The sequence below is a fragment of the Scomber japonicus genome, chromosome 6 (assembly GCF_027409825.1).
Source record: "Scomber japonicus isolate fScoJap1 chromosome 6, fScoJap1.pri, whole genome shotgun sequence".
Classification (NCBI taxonomy): domain Eukaryota; kingdom Metazoa; phylum Chordata; class Actinopteri; order Scombriformes; family Scombridae; genus Scomber; species Scomber japonicus.
The window spans coordinates 20,479,569-20,505,209 of NC_070583.1; the positions used below are offsets into that span (position 1 = coordinate 20,479,569).

Consider the following 25,641-nt stretch of genomic DNA (forward strand, 5'->3'; position numbering starts at 1 on the left):
TGAGAAATGAGGTAAGAGCTTGCAGATTTTCAATTTTTTTCACAATTATTTTTTTGTGAAGAAATTTTGTGAAGTCAATTTGGTGTACAAACAAAAAGTTTGGAAGTCATAATAGTGTTTTTCATTACATTTGCTCATGTTTTTTTTCCTCTGGTGAAATTCAAGCTACACAGAAAACTACTCAGTTAATCAATTATTCAGAAAACAGCAACAATGCCAGGCTGCAAGAGCGATGCATTAAAAAAAAAAGTGGTAATGAAACAGATGTCAGATTGAAACGTGTACAGGTTAAAACCTTTTGACAAGAACTGCAGTGTATGCACCATTCATGGCTGATTTTGCAGCAACACACACCAGACATGACAGCTAGGTGGACTGTTGTGTTTCATGATTTCTTCTTTGGTGGTTCCTACAGATCCTGCATGCTTATTTTGTGGGAAATAGAAATTGTTTCTTGAAGGGCACCATCTCACATGAAAAACATGAGATAAGTTTCTGTGTGAAATGTGTAATTATGTATTGATCTATTATTTATATTGTTTTCAATAGATCCTGCTCTGATTCATTGGACATAGGAGGTAAGTCGTGTTGCCCGTTCACCATTCTGCTCCACATCATCACACTGATGGTAATCTTAAAATAAAGTTAATTGTCACCGGAAGACAGAACATGCTTTAAAGAGAGCAATAAATGTACAGTTTTTACAAATGAAAATCAATATTATAATAATACCTTGTTGGCAGTTCAACAGATTTATGAGTTATGTTGTTGCAATCATACATTTCGGGTCGACGCTAATACCTAGCTGTTGACAGAGAAAGTAGGGTTGATGATTGAGGTTAAATGGCTAGGTAGTCATTCATACACTCCAGATATATGAACTATTTCAATTAGTACTTTGTGATTTTACTCAAAGTATTTCCTGTGCCTGGACAGACGTTGCTGGTGGAAGAGAATGGACGGCAAAGGCGCTTCTTGTGTTGTGGTTGCACTTTTGATGCTTGCTATGTCTTGTACATCCATCATCTTGAGCGCTGGATGAGAAAGTGGAGATGCAGATGGAGGCAAAAACATGGAAATGAGGCACCGTGAGTCTGATCCTGCTCTCTGGAGTCTAGAATGACCAGGTCTTTCATCTACTGCAGTGTTTTGAGGGGTTTTCATGTAGAATAGAAAAAAGTGGACAGCAGAGAATTCCCTTTGAACAACAAGAGATGTGACACTTAATACAATTCTTTAGGTCAGACATTAAAATTCCTGCGGTTTGGCTTTGGAAATGCATCACATGGGCTTACGCCATTTCCTATGAGTAAAACTAATGTGAGTCATTCCATCTACACTGTGTAAAGTCCTACACTTTAAACGGAGAGGAACATTCAACAAAGAGTTAAAAAAATTAATCAGGGCATCCGATGCCAGATAAAAGAAAGCGTTTGATACAAGAGCTTCCACTGAGAATGTCATTGATGGTAGGAGTGTGGGCGGGCAGGTGAGCCTGGTCCAGAGGAGGGTCGATGGATGGGGGAGGAGCTGGGGGACATGCGAGGGCTCAGCTCGCCTGTCTGAAGACGCCACAGCAGTTCCTCATTGGTGCGGCTCAGCCGTTTCTTCTCGTTGCTCTCCTTCTCCACGTTTACTTGCAAGTTGGCATTCTCCTCAGAGAGTTGCCTAATAGGGACATGCAAAAATTAAAACATGAATACCATGTACTAGTCAGATTTCCAGCTGCAAATCTTTACTATTTAACTTTATATTTCAGCTGTAGATTTACCAGAGATGTGTTTGGGTAGATGTAGGTTTGTTCAATAATGAAACCCCAGAAGGTAATGAGCAAAAAGTGGACAAAAAGTATATGCAGATGTATATTATTATACTTTATGTATAATCAAATGCATACTTCCACAAGATATATTGTATTCGATATGTTTACACTCGTCCTCAACTCTTACTCTCTATACGGTTCTCTCTACCTGAAAATACAGTATAACCCATTCTCTTTGGGTTATAAAAAGTCATTATGGAAAATGTTAGAACACTTGATATAACACTTGAAATGCATTTCAAATATATATTTTTTTATATTTCAGGATTTACAGCGCACCAATTTTTGAATTTTCAAATTGAAGGTATGCTGCAATAATTGTTTTCTTGTGAGAAGCATGAATCTCCATTTTTTCCCATGATGTCATTGTAAGTAGTCAGAGAGTCATGCTTTAGTGAGGCAAACTAGAGTTATATTTCAAACTGTAAAGTCACATCAATATCAGAGTTAAAAGAAAAATACAATTACCAATGACATTATTGGATACATTACAAAAGTATTTACATATTTTAATAACAAGATATAACAATGCTTCAACAATAACACAGATTTTTCCTTCTGTTTATTTTCTATTTCTTTTATTATAGTATCTCTTTTATCAATATTATGAGTTTAAATTCATTTAATCTCACTGGTTTGAACTGGATTTTAAATCTGCATCAGTATGCATTCAAAAAAATCTGACCTGGACACAGCTAAGTTCTTGTCTATTCGAGCTTTCAGGTCCTCATTCTGCTGCTGCAACACCTGCACTCTTTCCTCCAGGTACACATTCTTTTCAGCCTGCTCAAAAACAAAGAGGAAAATGTGCACAACATTAAATTCTTCAAATGATGAATGAGTCTATAACTAACAAAAAATGGCAACTTCACATACAACAAAGCATATCTAAAGGTTTCCTTTGTTGCTAAAACAAAATCAAAAATTTTAAGCTTACTATTTTCTCCAGTTCTGTAATCTTCAGTTCCTGTTGATGGATTTGTTGATTTTTCATCTCCAGAACTTCTTTCAGACTCTTCAGGTCCTCCTCAATGTGTTGATATGGTGCCAAAGCATCCTGTAAACAACAGACAACATCAGTGAAAACTACCGTCAATCTTTAGAGCAAATAAACAATGCAAGCAAACAATAGATTTTTCCTGCCATTTCCACTGCCATCATATTTCTCTGTACTGTATCATGCAGCAGTTACCACTATCTGTTCGTCTGTGCTCTTTCGTAGAGCTTCTTCAAAGCGCTTTGCTCGGTCTCGAAGGCTGTGGTTCTGAAATGTCAGCGTGTCCACCTGATCCTGGTCAGCCAGCAGACAATAAGACCATAATTAGTTAGTTAGTTACTGTCACTGACCACACAATGTATTATATTGTATATCTTTAGAAAACATAAATCATAAGGGAGGAAGAACCATTAACCTGCAGTGACAATCTGATCTTTCCAAACTCCTCCTCCAGAGATTTCCTCTGCTGCTCATGGGCCATCTTCAGATCTGATGCAAGATAAAAAAAAAACATTATAATTATTTCAAGCTGCAGAAAAATGTGTCAGTAAAGGAGAGGCATTTTAATGATTCATACTTTTCACAGTCCTGGCATGCTCCTCCTGCAGAGTGATCAGTGTGTCATTGTGTGCCGTCTCGATCTCCATCAAGGACTCCTCATGGTTCTCAAACATCTCCTCAACCTGGACCAACATGGAGACAATGAACAGTTAGAAAAATGTATTATGATTGTATTTTCTTCCATGAGTTGACTGTACACCCAAAGTTTCTACAGTAGAACTCATAGCGGAAGTTATGTATTTGCTCTTAAGCTGCTAGTAGCTGAAACTGTATATATAGAGGGTATTTAGAGTATGTGAGGATAATGTAGGATTTCAGTGGAAGTTTTACACCCAGCAACAGCAGTGCCAAAACATCCTAACTTCTCAGTGGATGAAAATGACATACAGTACCTGCTCCTGCTGTTTGACCCGTAGATCCTGTAGTTCTGCGTATTGCTGGGCCTTCAGGCTCTTGCACTCAGCCATATGCTGTGCCTTCAGCCGCTCCTCCAGCGCTCCCAGCTCTCTTTGCTGCTGAGCGCGCAATCCTTGCAGCTCAGCCTCAAAACGCTGTTCCAGTTCCTCCTTCTCCTGCTGCAGTTGCTCCCAGTGTGCAACACTGAAAGCTGGAACACAATGAAGAACTGAAGTCTCATTCACTAGATCCAAGATTTGGGTCATTGACTAAAAGAAACAACTTTGCCTTAAGAGGATATACCAAAGTTAATTTAATGTTTCTTATCATTGTCAGTACTTGTGTTTTAATGTCTGGATGTTATTTGTTGTGTGAGACAACACAACTCACATATTTGGAACTAGTGTGTACCTTCATATGTTTATTTTGTTTGAATATATATTTTTATTTTATTTGAAAAGCTATTATAATTATGAAAAAGCAAACATGGAGGCTTTTATGGTAAAATGGAGGCAGGGATTTCTAAATGAAACAATGACAACAGGGCAGCGTTATTACAATATCTGGTATATGGTGTTCAATATTGCACTTAATCCAGACCTCCATTAGTAGAGTGTACTCCCAGGGGACACTTATTCATATATAGCTCTGTATTATACATGATACGCTGTGAGGTAAGAGTGACTCACTGCACTCCACCCTGTGGTGCCATATCTGTCAGACTGTATCCCACTTACCCACTTCATCCCTGATTCTGGTGAGCTCTAGGGACAGTTCCCTCTCTTTGACAATGGCACTCTCACTCTGAAATGCAAACACATACAGCTGTGAACATCTTTGAACAGTAAAAATGGATTTCTTACAAACAGCAACAATATAACTCAAAGCATTAAAGTCAAATTAATGTGACAGTTCTGCCACAAATCTAGTGAAGCTGGTGAAGAGTACAACAAAGTTATATGATATGAACATCACAATATTAAAAAGGAGCTATTTTGTAGTGTTAAAGTGTTAAAACTCACTCCACTTTTTAATTGAAGCTGTTTTAAAGATGTTTAATCCTCCTTTAAAATGTAGTTAGAAGTGCGGTAGAATGTTGTGTTATACTGAGAGCTGTTTTTTGTTCACCTGATTTATATCAATGAGGGATACTTTAATGTGACACTGCTTAACACTGAGCTGTTGTGCTGCACTTTAAAGATAAGATTTTATGGCATCTTTTAATTCAAGCAGAAAAAGGAAGGCTTAAATCAGAAAGTAATTTGAACCTAGAATATTGCAGGTACATGTGCAAAATGATATTCCTGCTAGATATCTTAGGGTTTTTCCCACACACACAGTGACAATCTTAAATTCTGACTATGCTTATGTTTTGTAAAAGTGTTAATTCCTTATATGGTAACAGCAAGACAACCAATTAGCTGTAACCACAAACCAACAACAACCACACACTGTACAATTAATAAACTAAACACCAGCACTTTATACAGCAAATCCTATGCTTGAATTGACATGATATTGTCTGAGCCCATGATTCAATGACAAACATAGCAAGCACAACACAAGCAATAAAAGCCCTATGTTATAATTTGCCACAATTTCCTGGAGAGAAGGTCAGAAGCCACAGCTGTAGTATGTTTCACTTTGCAGCAGTGCTCACAAATCACAGTAGATAAAGCAGCTCACAATGAATGGTAGTTAATTTAATTTTTTACATTTATGTGCATTTCAGAAAAAAGAAATAGGAACCATTTTTTGTGTGGTACTATATTTTTGTGTCAGTACATCACCTAGTTCATTACAGGCCAGAGAAGTAAGCTAGATTCTTCACTTCATCCTGCAATAGTCAACAAAAAAGTTAACATTTTACAATGAAAAAGCCACCAGTCACAGCTTAAAGGCTTCTCTAGTATCCTCTGGGGACTCATCATGATGTGGCACTCTCAAAGCTCATCTTACTCACAGAGGCAGCATTGCACACAGTTCAGTTAAATGACCATGCAGTAAGGTGGTTACACACACTGTTGCTTCAAGATCAAGCAAAGCTCATCAAGCTCACGCGGAACAAAGAGAGTCTGAGAGCAGTAGGTAAAATATGTATGACATAGTGCACGGTATGTCTCAGCAGTAATGATGTCATCGTCCTGACCAGGTTGTGCTTGGAACATACAATCATCAGTGTGAGATTGCAGTGATCACATGAGGGTTGGAGGATGGTCAGCAGCTTTTTTTTTTTCATTTCATAGTCCTAAGCTCCACCTCTGCTCCTACCCACCATTCCCCCAGTCCTGCCCAGAGGTCCATGGGAGTCTCTGGGGAGTTCCAGAATGTGACATCCATCTCAATTTTCTCATCTGATGTTCATCCCTCACCAAGGCAACATAATCCATTTTTAGTAAGTAATTCCACTTGTCATTTTTGTAATTCATCTCTTAATCCTGTCTGTAGACATGGCAGAAAATAGTGAAAAATGACCATCACAAGCAACCAGAACGATGGAGTAAAATCTTCAAATTGCTTGACTGAAAGTCCTAAAGCAAAAGATATTATAATTAAACTGAAATAAACAGAGAAAAGCAGAAAATCCTAATATCTGAAAAGTAGGAACTATATAATGTTTGGCATTCTCCATACTATAAATCACAAATTATCAAACATGATGTTGTTGATGAATTCTCTAACAATCAAACAGCACCATCAATTTTAACTTCTGGAAAAGTGTCTTTTTATAACAATACTGGTCATTCTCAAGGATATAATGAGTTAATTAACCTCTCCAAAATCAGCACCCATGCAATCAGTCCAATGTGAGAAGAACCATAAAAAGCTTCAAATGTGCATCTGTTTTTATATTTCAACTTTTTGTGCTGCAGAGAACCAGACTCTGTAACAGCAGTATGAAATCCAAACGTGATTTCTCGCAGATGAGAAACACAGCAACATTAGGTAAACAAGGGGATAATGCATCCTGATCATAATCAGCAAGACACAATATGCCCTACTATAACAGGAAAAAAGGTTAGAATATAGTATAGCAGCAATAGTGTGTTATGTAATATTGCTGCAAACTGTAAAAGAATAAAAAGAGGGACAGTGCGACAGACAAGCCTGCTTTGACTCAGCATATTCATGCACAGCTTTACACTCTCTTCACTGGCTCCGTCACTAGGAAACAAGTGAATATAAAGCTCATATAGACAGAAACCCTCAGAACCCCCCCCCCCCCCACACACACACATATACCAAACACACACATGCGCACAACCACACATAGATAAAGAAATCCTTGATGCTAAAACAAGCCTACTGTCTGCAGAAGATACTAGCTTTACCGTTTGGTCCAGACAGTGCAGAGGGAGGAAATGCCCACAGCAGCAATGGCCCATACTATGCTAGCAGACAGCAGCATCCCTGAGCCGGCTAGGGAGGCAGCAGTTACAGATGCAAATGCCAGAAAGATACAGAAAGAGAGAAAGAGGAGGAGGGAGACAGGCGGAGGAGGAAAGAGGGGGGAGGAGAGATTGGAAGACCGAAGCCTCACCTCGTTTCCTGGTTTTCGACCGGCATTTATCCCTGCTGGAACAAAGACTGTCAGCCCAGCCCAGCCCAGCTCTGCCTGCCTGCCCACCCCTTAAACCCCAGCCAATACGCCCTGTATCACATTCACATGCATAAAAGGGAGCAACAGACACACACACACACACACACACAAACACCCACACATACACATACACACGTACGGTCTTTTACATCTTTGAGAAAAAAACAAAAAGAGTGCAGCAGGAGAAGATGGGGGAGGGAGATAATCAATAAGTGGCCAATTATCTTCTCTGTTACTCAGCTCAGGGAAAAAATAGCTACATGCAAGAATTTCAATACATACAGAACACACACACACACACACACACACACTTAATAGAAATTCATGAATTCTTCATAGTTCTGACTGAGGCAATAATGTTCAAATAATATATTTGTATATATGGAAGCTCTCGAAAAAAGTCGATATGCTCAATCAAGATATGTATAAAACACCTCAAATCTGATGGCTCTTATTCAGTAGAATATTGGTCCTTTCACTTTGACTTCAATACAACTGATTACAATTTAAGCTTCATAAACATATATTGTGACTGCTTGTACAGTCCTTAAAACAGTCCAGAAATTAACGAAATAGTGGTGCGGGATTACAGGATGGAAGGAGGTATTCTAAGAGAGATATGAGCCTATAGAGACCTGTTGGAGTATATGACATCACAAATAAAATATATTTAACAATAATGAATAATTGACAATAATTGACTATATTCCATCAAAACTGGACAGGAAACAAACAAACATTTAAGGCTGCCTATCAAGATCATGTAATAAAACACTGCCGAATCAAAAATCTAATTGAATTAATGTTTTCCAACGGGCACCCTGTCCCTCCGGTTCTTACATGCTGATATATTTCCGATGCATTCAGTATATTTCAAGGTACTCCATGAGTCAGACCTGGGTATTCTGCGCTAGTCTGACAATCAGTCAAAGTAAAAGCACAGCCAGGCCGAGGCAGGCAGCTCTAATCTCATTAATCATATCCCACTGTTGAGCAGAACATGTGGGTGGGGCTGGGAGATGGATGAAAGACAAGCAGAGGACCAGGAGGAAAGGACAACAAAAATAAAGTACTTCATCTAGGTTTGAGATGCAGAACACAAAATGAATAAGAAATAATATGTTTGATTTTGACTTTGGCAGTTACAGGGATTTCCTTACACAACAGGAGAATAATGTGTTACTCAACTTTACATCTTATTGAGTCAACCTTTCAGCCCCACATCAGTCTTGTGCATGTCCACATACACCTGAATGTATAAAGGGCCATCATGCAAACAAATTGTTTCCATGCTACTTGCAAAACCTCTAGAAGTAAAACCCTTGTTTGCCTGCAACAACAGAGTCATCCATGACACATTCAAAAAGCCACAACAGCAACTGTTTTAAAGCAAGTGATTGGCTTTGTGAACAAAGTAATACTAACAACAAAAGCAAGGTGCTACAGGTGTCACTTGTTCAAGTGGAAGCATCAAAGTTTGTAGTTGCATGCTGAAGCCATGTGTACCTCTCTACTCTTGAAAGATGCCTGAAAAATGAATTATTCACCATATTAACCATGATGCACACTTTTAAGCTTTTGTGTATTTGCATGAGACTAAATGACCATGTTTTGGCCTGTTTACCAGAATACTTTCGCAATCATTTTCAAGGCAACATTTTATGTACTTGTATTTATTTATCAACTTCAGTCAGTGTTTCTGTTTGGCATGAAACCTGCTTAAAGGACCAGTGTGTAGGATACAGTGCCATCTAGTGGTGAGGTTGCAGATTGCCACCAATTGAATACTCCTTGCCTTCACCCACCCCTTCCAAGTGTGTAGAAGAACCCATAGTGGCCATGAAACTCACAAAAATGCCATTGTGCCAGTCTGGCCTACTGTGGAAACATGGTGGTGCAACATGGTAGCCTCCGAGGAAGAGGATCCACTCTAGGTGTGGGAATCTTTGGGTACCTCACGATTCAATTACGATTATGATTCAGGGGCTACGATTCAATTATAAAACAATTATTGATGCATCTTTAATTTATGTATATTGATGCACTTTTCATATTTCTTTTTGTCTCACTGATTAAGCATTCATCACTTGCAATTTAAAAAAAACTTGTAATAAGATAAAAAGAGTTCATTTCCATTATATTTTATGAAACTAATGGAAATGCATGCAAACTGGAAAGTTACAACTTTGTTGTAAAGGATCAAAGGTAACTCTCATGTTTGTTGTGTTGCCAAAGTATTGTAGCGTCCGCCAGCCAGGATGTGTGGAAAAGACGACGCAGTTATTCGGCAAACAACTTTATTACTGAAACAGTACAGGTTACTGTTGGCCGTAACCACACCAAAACAACTAACAAACAAGGACTTAGCTGCAACTCCAACTCCAACTGTCTACTGCTGCGCTCTCCTCCAGCTTGCTCATACATACACAAGCATGTGCACTCACACAGCCCTCGTCCCCATCACACTCGCACTCCGGCCTCTACCTACTCATTCAATCTCAAACATTTAATTAACTCAGAACATTTAACATTATAAAAGAACATTACTGCAGGGTTGCTACAGTATTTTATTTTAGCACGACACAGCTTACATATAACGTGGCTCTTGTCCAGTTCGCTTCCGCCGTCGACATTTTAGAAGTCAATGTGTTTCCACACGTCTGCTTTTAAATTAGAAGGAGCTAGTCGGATTTCACAGTGGGGTGGGTAGCTGCGGTCAGCCTTGTTTGTTTTCTTTGTTCAGCATGTCCACTCCTGGCGCGCTCCCCATAGTGTCTCAGCGACATTCCGCATTTTAGAACCGTCTGTATTACTTTATTTAACAGATTTAAATAATGGAAATTTGGACTTGTGTGAAACGATTCGGGTTCGTCCATGTTCAAATCTCGATGCATCTAAGAATTGGAAATTTCCCCCACCCCCTAATCCACTCCCTATGTAATTATAAAGGATTCATTCTAAAGTAACAAAAACACAATGATCCTTAATTTCAGGTGATTATATACTAATTAAAGAATACTAAATAATTTTATTATTTTTATACTTACCTAAATGTATTCAATTTCTGCAAATAGATACCACAGAATCTTACACAGTGATCCTTTAAGCTAGTCAATCCATCCCTCCCTATGAACATTAATGAACAAAGTTAGGGTTATGTCAGTATTTTACACCCTAATGCGTTGAACTGCATACATCCATGAAGTCTAATAAATGTATTAATTCCGTTTCTTCTATAAAGGGAAGATGAGAAGAAGGTCTAAAGCAAAGATACAGCACATTAAATTAAGCTTTTATCTTGCTCTTAAAGTGGAGGCCAGGTCAAGTTTTCTAGCTTGTTAGTCCTATGCTGTAGCCTAGCTGTGGCTCAGGAGGTAGAGCGGTCCTCCAATTGGAAGATTGGAGGTTCGATTCCCGTCTCCTCAGGTCCACATGTCGATGTGTCCTTGGACAAGACACTTAACCCCAAATTGTATGAATGGTTAAATTCCCCCTGATGAGCAGGTTGGCACCCTGCGTGGTAGCCATCAGTGTATGAATGTGTGTGAATGGGTGAATGACATGTAATGTAAAGCACTTTGAGTGGTCACAAAGACTAGAAGGGCACTATATAAGTACAGTCCATTTAGTCTATTTACCTTGTGACAGAAGTGCTGGGTGGTGATGGTGAAAACGTCCAGGCACAGGGAGGCCTTTTTTAATTGGGCCTGGAGGCTCTGTAGCTGCAGGTCCTGCTGCTCACAGCGCTCTCGCAGCTGCTTGATCAGAGCCTGGTCCAACTCCTGGACCCTGTCAGGTCGACCAGCACCATGGACTGCTGCTGTCCGTCCACGAACTGCAGGAAAAGAGAACAGATGGTTTAACAAAACAGAGGCCTAGTGAAAAATTCTCAATTATAAGAGAGTTGATGAAATCACATGTACAATAATCAATTATTTTCTAATGAGACAAGGACACTGGTAGTACATCAACAAAATGCTGCTTTTCTATTATATATGAGTGCAAATTTCATGGATTTGGGTTTGGATTGTTCTGACTAAACAGCGGTCATGAAATGTCTCCTGTGGCTTGGAAACATCTGCTAGTGTTTAATATTGAACTACTTTTGTAATTTTTTTTTGATCAAACAATTATTCGAAAAAAAAAAAATCAACAGCTTAATCGATTATGACAAGAATGATTAGCTGCAGTCCAAACAGTAAAACACTGTACATAATTTTATAGATTGGTTTACTCCCTCAGATTAGTGGTTCACATCCTCCCACATGGACTAATGGGCTTTTCAATTTACTATTACTCAAGCCTGCTCACTGTTCAGGTCAATCGCCTGTTATGTCCTCTTTCACCTCAAAACACTCCAGCTTTCCCAGTATGGGTGTGCTATGTGTGCACTTCTCCTGCACTGGAGCTCTGCCAGCTGTTACTCTGTCTGCCTGGTCTGAATAAAGGACCAAATGCTGACTTGTGTTGGCAATCTAACTCAGCAGGATTACTTCTGGAGGAGCCAACCTAGCATTGCAGCTACTGTAGCCTGTCGCTATGACAACAGCAGGCTGCCATCGGTCTTGTGAATGTAGTGCAAAAGAAGGCAGAGAGGGAATAACTGTGCCTTTTAAAGGTACAGTACATGCTGAAAATGTTGCATCCCACACTTTTATATCACATCAGAAATAAACACAAAAACACAATATAAGATCAATGTGTATAGTGTCACATGTACAGCGCACACACACACACACACACACACACACACACACACACATACACAATGATGTGATATGTAAGGTCTCACCAGGGGACTGAGGCTTGGGCGAAACCACTGCAAACCTTTTAGGGGAGGACTTTGGTGGCAGCGCAGTCTCTGGGTCCTTCTGCACCTCTCTCCGAGAAGCTGTGTAGTGTAGTAAAGAAGTATTTTACTTTTTTTTATACAAACAGTGGAAGAGCAAACAAAACCTTCATCAGTAGGCTATTATGTAAAATCAGTGGAGGGAAGTAGCTACTGTAAGTACATTTAGGTACTTTCCCCCATTTTACACTACTTTTACTTCTATTACTACAATACTTCTACTGCTCTGCCCTTTAGAGAAAAACACATTTAGCTGATAGTCCTTCTGTACTTGTATTTGTAATAGTGTAATTTTACACTATGGCATCACTACTTTTACTTAGAAGATCTGAATACTACCACTACTGTTAATAACTTACACAAAAGAGTACTTCAAGTTCATTAGATTACTACTGCTAATTGTAAGTGTTTAATTCTGAAACCCAGCATGCTTTGTGAAAACCTCCTGGAAGTTTGAGGGGATGCGAGATGGTAACTGTGTCATGAAAAAAACAAAACACACACACAAAACAACCTGATATGTTTTATACTTCTTAGATTTTTTTCCCTTGGGAACTACTTCAGCTATTTAAAAAATAAATATAATATAAATATAAAAAATTATAAAACAAGATAATCAATGTGTGCAGAGGGACTGCAAGCAGACTTTGTTTCCTTTCATCTATTTACAAACCAACAAGGTTGAGAATTCTTGGTGTATAACTACAAGTGAGAAAAAGATCAAATAAGATACAGTGTGGTATAGTGACCACTAGCTGGAGTCGCTGCTCCATTTCACACAGATTCTCTGGCATGAAGAGCAGCCTCTTGCAGTAATACACTCTGTGACCACGAGATGGTACTGAAACACCACACTCTGCAAAGATGCCAACATCGGCACTAAGGTGCACTAACTAACAATAAAGACGCCTACATCAGCAGAGAGAGAATACATTGCACTGTATCACCACTGTGATGCAATACTAGGCAATATGTAGGTTACATTACAGAGGGTCTCAGTTTTGGCCAAATAATCTTTAATTTTGAATTTCTATTCTTCAGATGTAAATCCCCGAAAGGAAAAATGAGATGAGCAATGGCTGTTAAGGGCCTTTCAGAGGACACACTCAAGCACACAGCTTTATATAGGAATTTCTTTATAGAAATTGCCTGTGACTAAAGACACTATAGCCACAGCTCAGCCTCAGTTTCATCTTGTTAAAGAAGTAGTAGAAGTTTTTAAATTTTGTGCATCTACCTGTACAGTATAAACATGTTAAGAGCCATGTTTAAAAAAACACAACCCACCCTGACTTTCTCATTAAATGAAACTGAGCAGGCATGACTAACCTATAGTAGCAGGCATTGGTAAGACTGATATACTTTAAGTGTTGATAATCGTTTTAATAGAGAAACTGAAAGAAACTCTCCCTTGCCATAGCATGTTTGTTGTAGTTCATCAATCTGCAGTTGTCGTTTGTGGTTGTTGTCACACAGTTTGGTTTTGATGCAACCATATAACCCACAACCTCTGAATGTAACTCCTCTCACTGGGGTTAATTCTAACAAGTTCATTTTCTCTGTTCTCGACCATTTAAGCCTTGTTCCCATTTGTCATGAGGTTCCCCAACACCTGACACGTCAAGGCGGTACGACTCAAGTTTGTGATTTCACTCATCGTGAGGTACTGTATGCCAGCACCACCAAGGACTTTGCCTTTCGAGCTACTTATCAGGTAATAATCAAGCTCTTTATATTGTACATAAATACACTTATTTTAATAAACATGTGCAGGATGGGACAAGACACAGATGTGCTAATAGGTCAATTCATTTTATGGCACCTCATGAAGACAACTCAGTGTAACACTGATGACCATAATTTTTGCATTTACATACACAAATAAAAAGGGCATAATGCTCTGACAAAAACCTTGTGGATGAAATGTTAAGTAATGTCTGTAATGGGAATTGGAGTTTTTACCTTTGCCTTGAACAAACAGGTTGTACAAGCAACTTTAAAGTGGCTTTTTCAGTTTGTTGAAATTTGGTTATACTTTCTCATTCAAGTGAATGGGAAGGTGTGGAAACTTTTGTCTGGAACTGTAATTTACATTTTAATTTCTTTTTCCCAGCAAGAAAGCCAAGATGTCAACAGAGCCTTTTTTAACATACATTTTATATTAGCTTGAACATCTGACATGTACAATCATGTCCAGACCTAAGCACTAAAACACATAAATTGCCCAATTTCAATTAAACTGCTTGCGAGTTATACACAGAATACATGTCCAGTTATGTCTATTCTATCTTCCTGCTCCATTATGCAATTCAGTAACCTTAATAAAGTAAAAGATCAATTTCAAAACAGAAGTTTCTGTTAATCATATTTTTAAAGTTTGCAGACACCTTCTGTGGAATGAATACCACCATGTGAATTCAGTTGTCAGTGAGTTGTCAGTGCTGACGGCAGTCTGCTTTTACATTCTTGCATTCCACCTGCCACCACCATCTGATGCCCTGCCAGCACACACTCACACGTCCAATCTCAGGGGTCGTCTGATCACCAGACAGTGAGTGACCTTCGGTGGGGAGGTGTGGAAACAGCTACAGTACAGTATGCTGTTCCATGAGACAGCACCAACATCACATACACATGTCACCAAAAATAGAGCACTGTTTCCACTGGTTGAGTGCTGCAGGGACTTACTGAGGGGGGAGCTGTGCGCCGGCGGCAGAGAGCGTCGCTGGAGGCTGGGGGCGTTGGGAGGTTGAGGCCGGTTCTGACCGTAGGAAGATTCACTGGGGGCCACTGTAGCTTTGTGGAGAGGTGTGTCATCGCTGCCGCTGCTGGGATCTGAGTGGGAAGGATGTCAAAGAACACAAAAGTGAAGTCAGTGACAGTGGCTTCATCAGTTCTCATCAGTTTTTGTGTGTGCATCTATACATATAAACACAACCCACCCTGACTGTCTCACAACCTGAAGCTGAGCAGGAAAGAGCAACCTATAGTAGCAGGCATGAGTAAGACGTAATGATATACTGTATAGTGTAAGTGTTGATTATCATTTTAGTAGGTGTTTAATAGAGAAACTGAAACTGAAATTTTGGCTTATATATAAAATAAAAAACTCATCCCTCTCTCTACGGGCCATAGAGTTTGTTGCATTTCTTCTGTTGTCAACACACAATTATTTCTTCATCACGGTGGGTTTCAAAGCATCCATATATCCCACAACCTCTGCATATAATCCCCTCTCTCAATGGGGTTACTTGCAGTTTCCCAACAGGTCCACATGCTCTGCTCCATGCATTGTTCCCATTTTTCATCATTTGCCATGGTTCCCTTGTTGACCCGTGGTACATCCAGTACGACTCAAGTTTTTGGTTTCGAATGCTGATAGTTGGTTTGAAAATGGAACATGATCTTTGGTACAGTAGGTCAGTGAGGTTTACATTGTGTCTTTCTTTTGTATTTTTAGGATCAAGTATCAGAATATCACTGCCTTTCCTAGGAGAGTAGTTTTTCTTAACTGCAGACATTCACCAGTACTAGCAAAAAGCAGAATGCTGAACACCTTTTAATTATTCATAACAGCTGTTATTACGCCTCTAGCTCTCTAAAGAAATGAAAGGCTTTGATTCATAGACAAACTGAGGCCATAGCAACAAGCCATCGAATGGAGAAACATCACCGAGAACAAACATTGCTTCCATAAAAACAGGAAAGGCTTTCATCAGTTTATTAGACTATCCAGTATATGGGTTTCCTTAAAAGTGAAGAGTTGCTGGAGTGCTTTGGTAGCCTAGTGGTTACCGCCCATGTCATTCCCCTCTCTCTCTGTCCCTGTTTCCTGTTGATCTCTATACCAGCTACTTTCAAAAATGCAAAATTGCCCATTAACATAAACATTATTGATTTTTTTTTTCAAGTGAAGAGTTCCTAACCCGATACCTCCAATCACTTATCATGAAATATTCAGTTCCTCAATCAATGATAGTGCTGACACATGCTGTAACTATAGGTAACTCAGCACTCTGCCAGAGGAAAGAACAGCATGCTTGTGCCCTTGAATTAAAGTAACACACTGCCAGTCTACAGTATCTGGATAAGTCAGGAGATTGTTTAAGAAGCCTGAAATCACAGATAAAACACAGAGCTGAAATATATAATGTGGCATCACATTCTTAACGGTACTGCAGTATACAGGACACTTTTTTAGGCACCTGATAAAATCACATTTTTTATCTAATGGAATTAATGCATGAAGAGCAAAAAAGACACTTCAAAGATTTTTGCTTTAATGTTGACGCTTACAGTAGTTTCAAATGCTCTTTGACGGTGTATTACCACAAACTCAAAATCACTTCTGATGGCAAAATGCTCAGGGCCTGTGTGAAACCTCCAGTGGCAACTCGAATTAATTTACCTGAGAGAGTCAGCAGCCTCCATTTTTTTTCCAAATGAAGGCTGAGCCACGAATCGTATTGGCTGAGTGAGACGGCTGGAGGCTGACTCATAGTGGTAAATGCTTGTTTCCAGCCTGCATGTACAGTACAAATCCTTCTCTAGCTATCGGCCTGCTGGCATCAGTGTTACACTAGCAAGAGACAAGAACGACTTGACTCTGCTTACATACTAATCCTTTTATTTTTTACTTGCAATAAAGTGTATCCTTATCACATCTACTGAATGTACAGTTCTCATATCGTCCATTTCTCAACAATCTCCCTTTATGTATGTGCATTTTTCAATTAATTTATTTGCCTTGATGATTAAAGTCTTTGAAATACAGTACCAGTCAAGTCTGGACACACTTTCTCATTTCAATGAATGGGGTAGTATGTGCAAACTGAATTGACTGATACTGTATACAAATTCAGACGAGATTTCATAGGAATAATGTTTTTTTTTATGACTTAAACTTTAAACTACAGAGTGGCAGTAAGGGAATGATGGAATTGGAGAAAGCAATATGGGAAGACAAAATTGTCAAGCCAGCATTCACCACAATACCACCATATTTTTTGTATTTCATATTCACTTTCATGCATTTTGCACATTTATCTGTTTCATATTTCAGAGTTAAAAAAGAAAAATTGGCATCTTATCAGCTTTATATGAGATGATTTCTTATGCATCTCTTTTATATGTGGTTATTTCTTTGACTTCAGTTCACAGGCTTTATATAAGCTTGTTTCTTTTATCATGATCTTACTTATTTATACAGTATATGAACTTATTACCTTTACTTCGGTCTATTATCATTATTATTATTGTTATCATTATTATTATGACAGGGGCAGGATTGATTTACACACTCAAGCAGGCAAAGACTGAAACAGAAGCCTACTGTATAATATTCATATAATATTCAATACTATGTCACAGTTATTTATTGTGTTTCATCTACTGTGACTACAACTCTACTCTGCGTGCAACTGATAAACTATATTTCCAAGCACACAGGACTCATGATTCTAGCCAGCCAAGTAGCATACAGCAAAAAAAGAAACATGAGCATACTGTGTGCTCATAAAAGGCTGCCACCAAGTTAATTAGACAGAAAAATTCATCATAGCATCAGCTACACTCAACAGGATCTACTCACGCCCAGTCACAATGTTTTGCTGGAGCACATCCCCAGTGAATGTGGCTGCATTTGAGGCACACAGAGGCATACTAATAGATCAGCACCGACTGAGCCAACAGCCTGAAGGGAAACATTGCCATGCAAGCTGCCAGTCATGTATATGCTGTTTGAGCTACTCCCAAGTGATTTACTATCTGGTAGACACCCATCTATTCACTGCAGCACAACAAATTACATTATTTTTTTTCTTTTTACTGAAAAGAATATAGCAAATTTGAAATTGGCTTACACATTCTTGATAATGGAACAACAGATCCACAGAGAAGCTGACAAACAAAGACAACAATGCCAGTAAAAGACAGGGTAGGCCACACTTACATGACTGGAGATTATCTTCTTGAGCTGTGGCTGTTTTTTGAAGAATGAGTGTTAAAAATGGTACAAAATAACCCAGTAAAGTGTACATCTGAGCCTTTTTCTGCTGAATGCAGTTTAAGTTTGAGGAGGGGATCCACAGGCAGGAAAAAGAGGCAAATTATGCAGTCATACCACACCCTTGACACATACTATAGCTGCCGGCACCTTTTTTTTTTTTTTACATTTCAGAGATTATAAATAGGAAAGAGGAGACTGCTGCAGACATGTGAAGCAGTTACTGAGGCTGAGGCTTGGGGGCGCACCCTGAACAAGACAACAGCTGTTTGAGGACGCTGTCTGCACCAGCACCAGCAGTTTGAGGTGGTGTCTGAACCCAGCAGGTCAATGTAAGACAAAAAAGTGGTGAGCAGGGAGAGTCAGCAGTCAGTAGCTTCTCAGCTGTCTACTGAAACAAATGTAGTGACACTCGAGCAGAGGACAGCATTAACTCATCATCATGTCTGCCAATCAGCACAGTCATTACAGATGCCACAGAGACACTTGTGCTTTTAATGCAAACGGATCGGTCCAAGCATTCAATATTACAAAGCAGCTATGAGTACATATTTTGGATGGTTTAAATACATTTTATTTAAACAAAGAGTGATTGCTGTTTGAAATTATCCCTCTTTCTGTGATAAATGTCATAACACAGGAGGGGAAAACATTTTTTTTAATTTATTGGATCTCTAAGGATTTGTCAGACAATGGATGCCTTCAACATACACTGCATATATTCAATGACTGCTTTCTCTTCAATCATTTATTTGATGAGTTAAGTCTTAACATCCCAGCTCAACCATTTGTATTATATCTCCATCTCTATTACATCCAAAGATAACCAGTTTGTTGACTGAGTTTTACATACATCATTGATGTCTCTAAATGAAGGCTACAGGTGGTGTCAGACTGAGCCCCAGATCTGATCCAGATAAAATGATGCAGTATGCAGGCTGAAGAGAGACAGCAGAGGGAGGAGAGGAGAGTGCCTTTTAAGATTTTTTCATCAAAGGTTCTGTGGTGCAGCGGTTTCTGGCGCTGGCTTGTGATAAATGAATGAAAGAATTAATGGAAGCGAGTAACAGTTACTATAGTAACCGAGGATAGTAGGAGTAGCCACTTCTGCTAGTGAACTAATAAGGAGATGTAGCTGTGATAAAGTATGAACGTGGAATATCCTTTTAATCAGATTGAACCATATCTGCCTGATGTCTGGGAATCTCTTTAGTCTGTCAAAGTTAAGTTGAGGTACACAGAGCGTTACTCACGCTGAGAGGGTCGGCAAGGATCACTGTGACTGCTTTCGTTAGACTGGTTGCTGGACACAGACGAGACACTCGAGCTCCGGACGAAGCCGAAGGCAGCCAGACGGGCAGCTGGCAGGGCGGAGAAGCCTGGAGGACGGAGACCAGACTGGCCTGGTTTGGCCAGGAGGCTCTTGGGGGAGGCCTCTGGACCTGACCTCCTTTGCTCTCCTAGAGGTAGATGGGAAAACATGCAATATTATGGTATGACCTGACAATCTGTTTCAGTGATGATTATCACCTAAAAAACACCAGAATGCTTTAAGTCAACTCAGAAGAGTAACAATTTCAGTTCAGTTCATTGACTCAGTTTAAGTCCCTGCAAGTTCTGACCAGAAATAAGTTCAGGATCATAGTTTCATTCAAACTGTAACTGCATAGTTAGTGACTCCTGTTAATAGCAATGAGAAACTAAAACCTGATATGACTTTGTTTTGTGATATAAATGGTAGCACTAGATATCTTGAAAAGGAATATGCAAAGAACAGTAGGTGTTACATTTGCTGTGGGAGTAAAAAAAAGCTGACTAGACTGTGATTTATGCAGTGAGCAGGTAAAAAATATACAATGGCAAGCTGTATGTGAGTTACACTGCTATCAAATACATTGCACATCAAAGAGTTTAGGTGCCACAAGCTAAGCCTCATCCATAAGCATGACAGAAAAAAAAAACTTTGACACATCATGCAGAAAGCTGAAGGATAAGTTTTCTGCAGCTCCACAACAACAGGATGTGCACAGAAGAGAAAAGTACGCAGAGAGATGTCTTTTTTTTTCTTTTTTTTTTAGATGTAAACAATGTTAGTAAAATTAGCTTTTGTGTTCTCTTATTTGAAGTGCACAGAGTGTTGCCCTACCACTACAATTTCTCTTTTAACCTGTTCTGATAGCCATCTCACCTGTTGGGTCCTGGTAACCTTGAGTGGACACTCCAGCTGCCTGAGCAGGATGGTTAGGGCCTGGTGCTGATCTTTGACCTGTCTGCTGAACTCTTGTCTTCGCTACAGGCTGCCTGGTGACCGCCCCCAACCCCAGCTGAGGCCTAAGTGTTCTTGGGGAGCGGTATACACCACCTCTGTCTTGGGAAACATGCTGTTGAGAGACATTCAGTTGATTGGTCAACCACCGACACAACAAACATTTCTTCTGTTGGCAATAAAATGGAATAATATAGTTTTGAGATGGAATAAAAATGTGTTAAATTAAAGCTAGAAAAAATTCAGTGGCAACAGCAAGGAGCATCCCATCTCACCCACAGATTTGTCCCAGCAGTCTCAGAGAAGTGACTGTTTCTGCAACAAATCTCACATGTGGATAAAAGTAAAGCAAAAGTAAACTGACCTCAGCTTCATTTGGCAATGAGAAGTTGCATTGCTAGTATTACTGTTTAGATGCACATACTGTACATTGTTGTTGTTAAGTTTTCGGTGAGTTGCCTCTGTGACGTGTCAGGACACACAAAGAGGGAATTTGATGCTAAAAATACTGTAAATGTATCAGATATCCAATTTATATGAACTAACTAACTCAGACTGCTGCCTGAAGCCTCATATAAGCTTCAGATAAATTATTAAATCAATTTTTGCACAAAATGACTGCGTTGACTGGTTTCATTTAATGCTAAGTGACCATTCTACTTACATGTAGAATGGTTTACATGTCTAATCAGTTTTGGTGTTTTTGTTTTTTGATTGGTCGGTTGGATGGTAAACCTGGAAGCTTTTAAGGGGAAGGGTATGATGTCCCTCTTGCTTGGGCTTCCTGGCTCAGGAGCGAGTGGGCGGGACTAGAGAGGACACCAGGCACACTACCTACACCTGTGTAGTTTGGACCTCAGCCTATTTAGCTGGTGGCTTTGTAAATCCTTTGCTCTTCTCTTCCTTCCAGGCCTCCACCAGCCAGATGGGTTAGACTTTTGGTTTTGGTTTTGTTTGCGCACACCACACATTTCACTCATCCACACGCTGCATTCATGAATGATGTAACTCACTAACATTATTTTCTTTTTAATTTAAGTTTGTAATAAAAAATGATTTTAGATCGTTTGTCATGTGTGCTTCCCATTTTTGTTGTGGACTCTGAGCCGGTTTGTAACACACATTTGTAGGCAATTTTTAAATAGCCAGTATGAACAGGAGGAATGATTACAGTGAGAACATCTGTGAAAATCTGTTTTAGTGTTCATAAGGACACCTGTTTTTTGGTTACTTTTGAAAAAAAAAAAAAAAATTTGGATAGCTGTGGCTCAGGAGGCAGAGTGGTCATCCATCAATCAAAAGATTGGCCGTTTGATTCCTGGCTCCTCCAACCCACATGCCTATGTGCCAATGTGCCAATGGTGTGTGAATGTGTGACTGAATGTTAGCTCTCTCCTGATGAGCAGGTTAGTCAAAAAGATTAGAAAAGAGCTATATATTAGTAAGTAAAGATTAAACTAATAATGACATGCAGCTCTGTTAAAAGAATAAAAAGAACATTTTCTTACCTCCTGATGATATTTCTCAGTCACCTCCTCATGTGAGCTGTCTGATTTCCAACTCAGATTATGAGAGCCAGCACTGCTTGGAGGCTTCAACCCTGTCACAGCCATGCCTGGAGGATAATGTCCAGACCTATGCATCTCCTGCCGATATTTGTCAAACAGCAGATTGGAGGAAGATAGCACTGGTGTGGCTTTGGGTTGAGGACCAGCCTTCGGATCTTTATGAGCTGGTGGGTTGCAGTAAGAAGATGGTCTTAGTGTGTGTGTAGAGGCTTCAAGAGGGGCATCTGTAGTTTGTGATTTTGCTTGAGGATTCTTCCGAACGTAGGTGATGATTTTTGGTCGGACATTTTTGGGTTTCTGGGGAGGAGAAGACTTCCTGGCTTCAGGCTCCCTCTGCTGAGTCATGACAGGTTTTGGGATGCCGCTGCTCAAATTTGTCTTACCTGGTGGTTTGATCGATTGACTTAAAAATCTCTGAGGGGAGCTGCTGCGCTCCAAGCTCAATGCCCTGACACCCTGTACCTTGGCTGGAGAACCAGGGGGTCGTCTCTTGGGCGAACAGGAGGTAGTTCTGGGAGAGGAAGGAGTTGCTGGTCGACTAGGGCTTCCCCATGGCTTCCTCCTCTCTAGACTTGAAGAGCTGGTGTTCTCAAAAGAGCCCTGCTTTTTTAAGCTGTTATCAAAAGAGAGCTGCTTCTTTAAAGTATTCTCAAATGAAGGCTGTTTTTTAAAACTCTTGTCAAAAGAGTTTTGTTTCTTCAATGTGTTATCAAATGATCCTTGTTTCTTTATGGCTTTGGATTCAATTGATGACTGAGTCCCCTTTGTAACAGTTTTGGATGGGCTGTAGTTCATAACGGGGGCATCATCAGCTTGTGTGCTTTTATCCATTTTAGTGTTACTTTCTTCTGCAACAGGTAAAGCCTTATGTTCAGTGCTTCTTTTTCTATCACACCCTCCCACTAATGAAACAATATTCCCTGCTTTATTTATCTGGTTATTGTTCTTATTGTGCTCATCATTGACATCTTCAATGTGACCTTTACGTTGAACAACTCCATTGCTCACTTGTGCTTCTGATATGACATCCTCTGAGTGAACTGAGGAATTCAAATTCATATCCACATTTTTCGGATGTATTGTGCTTTTTCCAGAGAGGAGGGAATGGTGTTCAACTCTTTGAGATGACTTTTCTCTCTCAGAAATAATGTTGCAAGTCTGGGAAGCCAGTGTCAGGTCTTCTGAGATGGTTGAGTATGGACCAGAGGCAATGTGCCATGAGTCGGTTGTTTGTGTCCTGCCAGCAGTGTCCATAGCTGTTGCCATGCTTGAAATGGTGGACAGACAGGACACAAAGGCATCCGTTTCAGAGCTTAACTCAGTCCTGGACACTTCTTTACTCTCAGATTCCTGTTCACTGTTACCATGTGTAATAGACTTGCGCTCTTCCTTGCTCTTTTTATCGGTTGCCTGTTTTACTGTGGCTTTGCTGTATGAGGATGGCTGATCTTGAAGTTTCTCACGCTCTGCAAGCCCAACAAAATCCTCTCCATCGTCCACCAGGTACGCCTCTAGTTCCTGACACTCCAACATCTCGAACTCAGCCAGCTCGGGGTCGTCGCATTGGGAGTCCATACCCCAGATGATGACCTTGTCTTGGTCTACTGTTTCAGTTGTCAGTGCGGACAGAGTGCTGGTATCACCTGTCCTCCTGCCATCCTCTGTCCTGATATCGTTGGCATTGGCGTCACCATCACCATAACCCTCAGCCAGCTCTCCATCCTGCTGGTTATTATTCCTTAACTCCTCCTGTCCCAAGGGCTCAGACATTTGGGAACAGCTCTGAGTTTACACTGCCATCAAGAGCACTTAAAAAATCATTCATCCATGACATCAGTTACCAAAAAGTCTTCCCATCAAAGAGTCTTAGCATGCAGCTGGAGCATATGACTGATTTTCACATTTCTTTCCAGTATATCAGTGATCCAAATGTTGAATATCATGTCTAATTTAGAAGATGGATCTTCATAGAACCAGGGTTCCTTATCCTGTACAAAAGCAAAAGATAACAAATAAAAAGATTAAGAAAATGGCAGACGACTTCAGAAGAAAGTATTGATACTGAGCTCTTGTAAAATCTGACAAAATAATCACTTCACTTTAGTCCATTGCTTTGAATTGATAATCATTTTTCAGGCTTCAGCACTCAGCAGTGACATCCACATCACAGCACCTTAGACCCAGACAAACCCTGGAGCATTGCCTGACTATATTCATCTTTTATTTCAGAATCCTGAATTAACTATTGTCAAATGAACAGCACTGCTGTGGCAGGGCCCTACTTTTCCAAATGATTTGTTCTTTAAAAAATGTGCAAAAGTTAAAATGTTTTTTTTTAAAAAGGAAACTGGCTTCTTCCTGATCTGAAGTGTATTTTAGAACATATAACTAAGTCCTATAATTAGCAAGTGAAACAATACACTCTATCCCTCAGGTCACTGGGAAAACTGTGACATGTATTCTCACATTTGTGTGACAGAATGTCTGATTCAGTTTCAGATGCTTGCATGTGTGGTTGCTTAACATGCAAACAAAACCTAACAACGGGTTCTGTAACTCTGTTCTGTAGCAAATAGAACTAATGCTGCCTGACCCACCCAGGTACAAAAAAGCCCCCCTAGCCCCCACTGCTGAAAAAAGTCCTAGAGGAAAAACTGTAAAGATTTTGAAAAGTGTCTTTGTGGGGTTGTGAAGTTTCATCTTGACCATCACTTTCTGAGATCGTCTCCTCACAATTTAAAAAAAAGAAAACTGTCATTCTCTAGCAGTGGTGCATTTCTGCAGGATTGCATTGTTTGGTTGTCCTTGCAGAGGAGTGGTGTAGTTGTGACACTGACATGCTGTGATGTGGGAAGAACAGGGGTCTGTTCATTATGTATGAATGGGTCCAACAACTATTGAGTACTGCTGGTGATCTGTTCCTTAGGATTTACCTATGGTGATTTTTCTTTCTGTGTGTGTATTGTATAACTTCTGCAAGTTCCTGTCACATCGGATCACACCATTAGCCCCACGTCAAGTGAGGACTGACTTGCCCCGCTGAGATCATTAGGGGAAGTTCTTTGGCCTTTTAAAGAGCTTAAGTCTGTCAAAATACATTTAAGGTCTTTTTTGCAAATGGCCCCAAAGTCTTGTCGCTCATTACTGCATTTACTAATTGCTAAAAACGACCCAGTGATTATTAGCAGCTAGCATGTGTGTTCCCTTTTTCTGATATTTAGCACAGAGGGTTTCTGATTAGGCCCATAGTGTAAACTGGAAGAAACCAGTAGTGTTTTTTCTCCTCTGCTTCCCTTCATCTTGTCAACTAAAAGCTTACAATAAAGGATGTCTGCAACTGATCTATTTCCTGAGTGGACTCTTGCACAGCACAAAGAGCTCTGACAGACCCTCTGATCTCAGGTAGCAACTCTTTTTCACCAAAGCTTCCACGCATTAAGTTCACCAACTTGCCACGTCTTTGTAGCTTAGGTCGTCACCTCAGCTAGGTACCATATATTAACCTCCATGTTTGAAAAAAACCTGATGTTTTCCGCTGATGTAGACACAGCAGTAAAAAAAAGAAGAAAAAAAAGAA

General features: G+C 39.8%; 1 protein-coding gene across 1 annotated transcript; it reads right to left on the minus strand.

Annotated features, from left to right (window-relative positions):
• Nucleotides 1–1,460: 1,460 nt before the first annotated feature.
• mtus2b (microtubule associated tumor suppressor candidate 2b) lies at nucleotides 1,461–23,834 on the minus strand. The gene is made up of 15 exons (XM_053320182.1): nucleotides 22,005–23,834; nucleotides 20,419–20,611; nucleotides 19,484–19,690; nucleotides 14,915–15,061; nucleotides 12,960–13,082; nucleotides 12,170–12,268; nucleotides 11,016–11,212; nucleotides 4,514–4,580; nucleotides 3,773–3,987; nucleotides 3,397–3,502; nucleotides 3,235–3,308; nucleotides 3,015–3,113; nucleotides 2,760–2,879; nucleotides 2,508–2,608; nucleotides 1,461–1,668 (listed from the first exon to the last, which is right to left on the minus strand). Exons 1-15 carry the CDS (start codon nucleotides 23,832–23,834, stop codon nucleotides 1,461–1,463), a joined length of 3,786 nt encoding a protein of 1,261 aa, XP_053176157.1.
• Between the last annotated feature and the right edge of the window lie 1,807 nt (nucleotides 23,835–25,641).